This window comes from Sander lucioperca, chromosome 8 (genome assembly GCF_008315115.2).
Source record: "Sander lucioperca isolate FBNREF2018 chromosome 8, SLUC_FBN_1.2, whole genome shotgun sequence".
NCBI lineage: Eukaryota > Metazoa > Chordata > Actinopteri > Perciformes > Percidae > Sander > Sander lucioperca.
In genome coordinates, this window is record NC_050180.1 from 20,046,975 (window position 1) to 20,055,880 (window position 8,906).

Consider the following 8,906-nt stretch of genomic DNA (forward strand, 5'->3'; position numbering starts at 1 on the left):
ATTATGCCAGTGCCGCGGCTGATTTATTCACTGAATTAAACAGCCTTTAGTAGGGGAGTTTAAAAGATCTGAACACTGTTTTGCCATGAATATTCAGTGGTGTGACTAATTGGGATAAGAAGTGATTACCTTAAGTGTTACCTGGCTGAGTTACGTTACCTTTAAAAAAGATTATGGATTTGGTTTGCCAGTTTCACTAAACCTGCTGATAAAGTTCAAAGTAACACTGGGAGGCTGTAGCCTATTCTGTGTGGAGTGAATCAAACATAATGGGGATACTGCCAAGATACTCGACACCTAGAGGTGCTATGTGCCTGGTTAACATGCAGGTTATCAGACATTTTCATGTGCCTCATTGGCAGGCCACGTGTGGTACATTCATCCATCCATTCATCTTCTACAACCAGCTTATCCTGTTCAGGGTCGCTATGGGCTCAAGCCTCTCCCAGCATGCACTGGGCAGGAAGCCGGCTACAACATGGACATTAGCCAGTCAATTTTGGTCTAGTCTCGCTTTGCGAGACCATCCACACGCTGCGGAGCGGATGAGGGTCTAGCTAGTCCAGATAGCAATTTGGGATGGGAGAAAAACGTGCTCTGGTTTATTGCCATTTTTTTTAACCAATCACAATCGTCATGGGCGGCGCTAAGCTCTGCACGGAGCTGCTGTAAAATAGTTGTGCAAGAGAAGATTGGACAGATAGTCTAGTTAGCTGTCTCGATTTACCAAGCAGAGATATGAGGAGCAGTCAACCATAGTCCTCATAAATCCACCGGAGTTTAAAATTCCAACACAAAGGAAGCGGAAGGAAACGGACATCGGCGAAAATATATGCATCCGGCGGAATTTCCTGCGGCATCGGTGCAATCCCGGAAGTGGAACGTCAAGGATATAGACTAATTATAGTCTGACTACTAACTTGCTACATGTCTAACTAATATATATCTAACTAAATGCAAACTTGGCATTTGTTGCTATTAGAATACACCCACATAGGCCTTCTTAACAGCAGACATTTTGACTTGTTATAGCAGAATAAGCACCTGTGTTACCAATACATTTATTGATTGCCCTATTCCATTTAAGTAGGCCAAGCCAGTGTGTGAGCATGCACAATAACAGGATCCTTGAACTGACATATCTAAATGGAATGCAGTCATCAACAGTTATTAATTTCAGCTGTGCTTTTCTTACCATGACATGTCAAAATGTGGCTGTGAAAAAGGCCTCAACCGTTTCAGCATGCTACTGTCACTCAGGTACGAAGATATAAAAGGAAGAGTTCTTGGGAAAGTTGTAAACACCAATTATTTTGAAAGGCTGTGAATCTCAAAGAAAAAAGCTTGCCAATCCCTGTGGAACATACACAATACATCATTACTGCGATGCAGTGGTAAAGAATAAGTTGGGTAACCCACGATCAGCAGTCAGCAATCCGCATCACAACGACAAACACAAAATCAAATCTCTGTTTTCCAAAAGCACTAATTGAGTCACTCATTACTTCTTATCAAAATGACTGATGTTAGGCTGAGGTGAAAAGCTAAACTGTTACCTTCTAATACATATACGGTCTTAACAATCAAGACTTTTTGTGCGACAACTACCATCAGTGCTCTCATTGTAGATATATGACAGTTGTGAGTAATCAGCTCTGACTAAATTATAAAGTAAGCACAGAGCACCAATCCACAGCACACTACTCACTGAATGACAGTGAAGACGCCGAGTTCTTTGTCCTCTGGGTCCATTGCTGATGACAGGTCTTTAATGCAGTACTTGTTTCTGTTTTTCCTGTCCAGGCCCTTCAAGCCTCTTTCACTAATGTGTGTTCCCAACCTTCCTCCTGACTGTAAACTTTCTTCCTGCTGGATTTGGACTTTCCATAGGCAACTGAGCTTGTCTGACTAAGCCATTCAGTTACGATTACATATAGTACCCCTGTCCAAGTGAGTGGCTGGTGCCCTGGGGGAGGAGACCGAGCTTGTCGCCTCTGCCTCAGTAATGAAATAACATCACATTCCGGGCCAGTGCGTCAGAAAACACAGAGGGATCAATGCAACAGCTGGACTCCAATGGGTTGCTGTGCTGGTTAAGGCTGCCTCAATGAGCAAGGCTCTTGTGGAAACATGTTCTGTTTTGGGTGAAATTCACCTTTGGTGTTTTCCTATTTCATATTTCATGGTCATAGCAAGAGAGTTTAAAATAATTGAGTGTTTCCAACAGCTGAAACAAACAGAGTTTTATCTCAATGGTATTATTTACAACATTTCAGCACACAACGAAATTGCAGTATCTGAAATATTAATCTGATCCATGTACGATGCATTTGGAAATGCCATGTGTTTTATCATCCATGAGAGCTTAAAATTAAGCTTCAACCATAATCCAAACTCTATCACTATCTGTCTGCCAACTGTCATCCTTAACAGAGCCAAACCTAAATCCTATATAAACCACAGAATTAGACCTTAACCTAAATGTTATACAGTAGCATCAGGTAATTTTATCATTCAGTTTTTCAATGTATTGAGCACACATCTAATGCCATATAATGCAGCTTGTCATACTGTGATGTTTAACCTAATAAATACAGTACATTTCATATTTAGTAATTCTTTGTTTTTTAGGGCATTCTCCAATAAAGCCATGGTATCTGAACATCATGATAGTTCATGCTGGATTATACCATGCAGACTCTGTGATGCATGAATGGCATACACAGTCTTCCATTAGTTATGAACCGAGGCACGTGTCTTTGCCTCTGCAAGCAAATAGAACTGCTTGCATAACACATCCCATGCCATGTACACACAGCAGCCTATGAGAACTGAAAGTTCAGCTTCCTATAAAACGACAAAGACAGTGTTTTTCATCATAACATTTCTTGCTATATATGTACAGAAACATGCTATTGTTTTAGTCAATTGTGCACTGTGCAAATTGCGCACCCTGTTTCTCTGTATGCATATGCAGTAGCTGTGCATGGCCATATGGCCACAATGGAGCGCTGTGTGAGGTTTAAGCAGACAAAAGCAGACCTTTCTGCGAGATAAGTACTGTGCATCCATCCAATCATGTGGCCTATCACTCGCCCCTGGGTCACAGTGCGCTGCATCAGTGGCCTGTTTTTTCCGTGACACACAGGTCGCACCACTTAGTGTGGAGACAGGGGATGTTCACAGTGCAATATCCCTGCCCAGTGTACACAACTGAGAATCACATTTAGCATGTTGTCTTGGGGTCAAGACAGTGATGATTTAAGATGATGATACGCAATGTTTGTTCTAAGACTCATCTGATATAATTTGTTGTTCACTGTGTGTGGGTGGATGGCTCATTTGTTTCCTTGGAACAATGTGACGCTGCATGCTTCTTTGCAAAATTGCTTTGACAGCTTATAGGATGCAACATACAGTTCTGAATTTCTGATCAATTAGTAAAATGCACTTAAAAGGTGAATTTCAATATTTTTCTAATGAACCCTATTTCCACATGCATTTTTGTCTATGTAACTAATGTGAACAAAAATCTTTGAAATTGGTCCAGTATTGAGTGAGAACGCTATAAGCGGCAGCTGCGAACCGGGCTGCAATGGAATTCTATGGGGCCATTGCACACTGTCAATTTCCATCCACTCAAAGTGCTGTTTTTTCCACTGACAGACTAAGATTATTATAAGTGTCTGACTACAATATGGGAATATGGTGAAGTCTTCTTCTGAAATCTCACGAGGTGACTTGTTGCCGGAAGACAGTGGTGTGAAACAGGAGTGGGGAGACAGGAGTTCCTGGGAGTTTGTTGTTTTGGAGTACAGACAGCGTAGCTTTGCGATGTCTAAAAGATTTTCAATTGTGCATTTCCGAATTGCGCCAACAAAATGTCGAGCTACACTTTACGCAGCTAGACGTTACTTTTGGATATGAACAGCTGAAGTTGTGGCTAGTTGTGCTATACAGCTCCAAATGGATCCTAACACTCAGGTCCATACACTGCACCTTGTAGAACATCGGGTCTGCAGAGAGCAATTTGAACGGAAGGTCACTGCCAATCAAAGAAGAAAAGAAATCCTATACCAAAGCACATTTTCCTAGAAAAATGCTGTTCCAAGAGTGGAGACCTGCAGACAGAGCTGAGGTAAGCGAATGCTATAAGTTAAAGTTACTGTGTTAACCTGACATCAGTTACACACAAAAGCATAGGAAGATATCAGCAACTTCTCCATCTTTCCATAACATAGTCAGACACTTACAATAACAATCTGAGCCTGTCAGTGGCAAAAACAAACCACTGTTAGTGGATGGAAATTGACAGTGAGCATTTGCCATATAGGGTTACATTGCACCTTGGTTCGTGGCTGCCGGTTACAACGTTCTCGCTTAAGACTAGACCAATTTCAAAGATTTTTGTTCACACACAAATACATGGGAAAATACTGAAATACCCTTTTAAGGGCAAATTTAACAAAAACATCCTAATGCTCTGAAATAACTGATAAATAATGACTGAAACAAAGAAGCAAAAGCAAAAGATGCAGTTATTTCCACATGTAAAGGGTACAAGTTCATTTTGAGTCCATCAAAGCAAATATGTGCATTACATAATATCAGGAAGGAAGAAAATGGAGCAGAACAAACACTAGATGCAGTTATTTGCATAAAATGATGAGAGTCGCTCCATGCAGAACAGGAAAACTCATATTAATATAATAAGAGCTACTGCTTGGCCCTCACTAAATGTTATGGAAGTATTTGTAATGCTGTCAACTGCATTCATTCCAATAATGTGATTTAAACTATTTGGCTACAAATCTGAATAGGGATAATTATCTTTTTTGCCATCACAAAAGAATGCCAAATAGGTCATTAATCATAATTAATTAAGCAAGTTGAAAAGCCATTAAAGGAGTTGGACAAAGCCATTGCTCTCATTGAAGTCTGAAATGTGTTCTTGCTCTTGTTCTTGAAAGTCCACTATTTAATTAAACTTTTTTTCAGAATATCATTAATCATTATATTTTCTTGGTCACAATTAACTGTCAAGAGAATAGAACACTAATGTATAACCCCAACAGGCATGAAAACAACTCTTCTGATGAGCTGTTAAATATACTCATACCATAGACAGGAAGTACACAGAAGTCAATCGCAGTCAATGAGATTGCAGGATATCACATTCCTTAAATCAGATAGCTAACTCTCGTGTCAACACACTGCAGAAGCTCCTCCCTGCTGGCCAGGGAGGATAGGTTTCACAGTATCTAGCAATTATCTGTAATGTGGGAGAAAAATCGATGTGCCCATGGAAAGCTGCTAAGGTCACCAAGCTGATGTTGTCACTTGAATCAGAAGCACTGTGTTGCCGCAGGCTGGGCTCCAAGCCTATCAGCTAGCATCTGTGAGAACACACATCATTTGTAATGCCATGGATTACGATAATTATTAGCCTGACGATATGGAAGATAATTGGTTTTTGCATGTGACCATGGTAGAATGGAAAATCACTACAGATTTCAGTCATCTATTACTACAGAATTGTTTTTTAGAGAAGTTAGTTCATTTTATTAGTTTTTGTACTCCAGTCCTAAAAAAACCCAACAGTATTTATTTTTAACTGTATCATATTTTATATAGTTATAGTTTCGTTTTAGTTACATTGTTTTACCTAAACAGACTAAATATCTTTTCAAATAAACTTAAAGGAAAAACTTATGGTCCACAATCTATACTAGTGCTGTCATAGATTAGATATGTTACACCAATTCCTGTAAAATATAATACAGATGGGTGGGGGACCAACATGTTTTAATCCTAAATATCGTAAATTACCCCTTACTGAACGTCTCTGTTGTCAATCAGTTTGACATTTGTGGGAAAATAAAGAAGTGAAACAGCCTCAGACTTACCTGTGCTGCTCTTGGTTTTTGTCCAAACTGCTAACGCAAATTATATTGTTGCCTGTATTGTCAATTTCCATGTCTTCTCTCTCAGGTAGATACTCAAAACTGGAGCTAATGGAGGGTGAGCATCGAGTGTGCCCTCTTTGTGGGTTAGAAGATCCTGGCAGTACTGTAAGGGGAGGAGAGGCCTCCTTGATACATTGATAGTCTGGGGTAAATTCTATTAACGGCAAGGGGATATTGAGAAGAATGAAAAATCAATACCTTGTGGCCAGTAATGTTTGAAGGATCAGGCTGAGTGGAAATGTGAGATGGCATGGCCTTGCCCTGACGCAGAGACTGTTTCTGTAAGTGGTTAATCAAGTGCTTGTCTGACACCTAGATTGCATTTTCCTCTCACCATTACTCCCATTTTTCCCCTTCAGTCTAGAGAAGATGTGCTATCAAATGTGAAGATGGTAATCAGAGTAATAATAACAGTTACCAATCTGATATAGTTGCACTCTACTAAAGGAATTGGAAATTGTGTTTTGGTCTTAACATCTCAGATTTCAAGAGACAAATGTTTTTTTCACTTCTGCACCGAATGCATCTACACCAGGGAAGCAAAAACATGAGCTCCTCACGTGTTTGAATCTCAGACTATAGCCTACAATCTCCTGAAAATGATGGGATGTCTGTGATGACTCACTGAGTAAACATTTTTCTTCTCTGCTGTGTTAAAGTGAAGCCGACCATTTTGTCGAGAGCTTAAATAAAGAAAATGAGCCATACAGCACAATGATGCAATCAAATTGTATCTCCCACCTACCTCCCTTTAAAATAATCCTCCCATAGCTATAATTTGAGTCAGAACTCAGCCATTTATTTTTTAGCTTATCAGGGTTTTTTCTCAATATCTCCACACTAACGGAAAAGAAATAGGTGTCATAAACAGAATGGCAAATGCAACATTTCCGAAGACGTCGTTTCGCTCTCTTTTGGTTGCCTACTATATCTTTATACATTAAAGGTTCATAACACTATGATGCCATGGGCTGCTTGCACTAAACAGTGTCCATATGGTTACAGTGCACTAGCACAGACAAGTGACAGGAAGAAGGCACTGCATTGGTTTAGGGCTAAGCTAAGTTAGGCTAATATTGCAATGTTCCTTCATTTACATTTTTTTTAGCAAAGTTTCAGGATATTATGTAGAGAGCTCATCATACAGGCACTTTCAGCAGAGCTTGCTTATGCCATGTTATATAGGACCTCAATAGTGTATTTGATTTTAAAATAGTTGCAGACTGACTCTAAACAAAGAAAGATCTTTGTTTGGATGGCATTTCAGCATTTCATTTTTAACTTACAGGGTTAACTATACCAAAATCTAATCAAATATAATGCCTGTTAAAAAAAAATACTGTTCAGTTTTTGTTCAGTGTTGATTTAACTACACATTTGCAGCAATGTTTATTTATTAGATTTTTTTTTCATGTTATGTTCATGTTTTGTCCACAAAATGCAACAACATCATAAACCAGGGCCTGGAACATGTGTTGAGTTGGTGTATCTGTCACACTCAGTAAGTTGAACACAAGTGAAGATAATATAAGCCTCACAAAGGTAGAATGTGCTGCTATTGTATTGGATTACATTGTATTGTACAGGTATTGCTTTCATTGTGTCTAAAATCCTGTATCAGGGTCCCAGATCCTCAGGTGCCCAAAAAGCTGCAGGTTCACATTGGTTTGTGACAATATGGGACTATCATATGCACCACTAAACTTCAATATTCACTCACATGAGAAGGGCCTTAAGGTGGATCCTGCTATATTACCTGATTCGGAGGCCACATCAAAATCTTACATTTTATGACACATTTACTTGCTACATATTAGTTAATTTGTGGTAAATCAAATTACCACACAGCAAACCTGGGGCTGTAATATTCTTGCATACTGTACACAGTGCACAGGGAAGGGGTTGAACGAGGGGTTAATAGTTGCCCAGCAACTCAGTTTTGCTGCAGGGCCCCAAGCAGCTTGACTTGGTCATGGCAACAACCCAGGTAAAGTCTCCAAATCAGTCATTAGTGTTACACATCTGACTCAATTTATGCGTGAGAAACAATGCATGTGTACTACCGCCATCTAGTGGCCTGTTGTCTCGTGGTCGTTTCGTATATTAATTTTTTTATGAAGGGAGGATACTTTCAATCAGTAGTTTCAACAATCTTTTACAGCCTGGCCACTACACACAAAAAAACGAGTAAGTGCTTCAAAAACCGCAATTTAAAAATGAACATTTTAAATATGTAATATTCACATTTATGTCTCCAAAAAATATTTTCACCTGATGGCTCTGCTGTTGACACTGTGGTAATTCTCATCAGGTCTTAGCATCACATAGAGAAGTATTAAAGAGAACCCAAATGCTGCAACAGATGCTGTTTTGTTTTCATGTAAATATCCCCCTCAAACTCTAATGGCCCAGACTATTGAGCTAATAAATCACTAGCAAAAATTACCTCCCACATATATCCCCAGAAACCTATATGGTTCCAGGTAGACAGCAATCTTAACAGGATCCCTGCCAGCAGGCTGCACATTGTACTGCTCATTATGTTGCTACCGCAAAACTCTGCACAGTGGAGTGCCTCTTACAAAGCTGTTCAGGTGATCAAGAGGGTGATGATCATTTACGTTCAGAAATATGAATTATATTCATCAAAAGTTAATTATATTAATTTTATTACTATTAGAAGTATGAATGCAAGTATCTGAAACCAAACCAAACACTGCGTTGTGAGGTATTCCAAAAGCCCACATACATGACCTGTGTGGGCCAAATGTTTATTCTGACATCTGTTACATGGTTAGTGGATGTAAGCTCCCAAGGCTGCACTAATACCACTGAGAAATGACATAACGGTAAGTCTGATGAGAATCTGCTTGTCTTTCTCAAAACCTCGCCACCACCAAATAAGTGGATCAAACGCATAGCCGCCCTCTTATCACCACT

General features: G+C 39.5%; 1 protein-coding gene across 2 annotated transcripts in view; it reads right to left on the bottom strand.

The window, feature by feature from the left end:
* frmpd4 (FERM and PDZ domain containing 4) overlaps positions 1–1,984 on the bottom strand; it is a 30,878-nt gene extending 28,894 nt beyond the window's left edge. For both annotated transcript variants that reach the window (XM_031296323.2, XM_031296306.2), the window contains exon 1: positions 1,709–1,984. In XM_031296323.2, the coding sequence (XP_031152183.1) occupies positions 1,709–1,752 (44 nt within the window). In that variant the 5' untranslated portion in view covers positions 1,753–1,984. The remainder of the gene's footprint in view (positions 1–1,708) is intronic.
* Between the last annotated feature and the right edge of the window lie 6,922 nt (positions 1,985–8,906).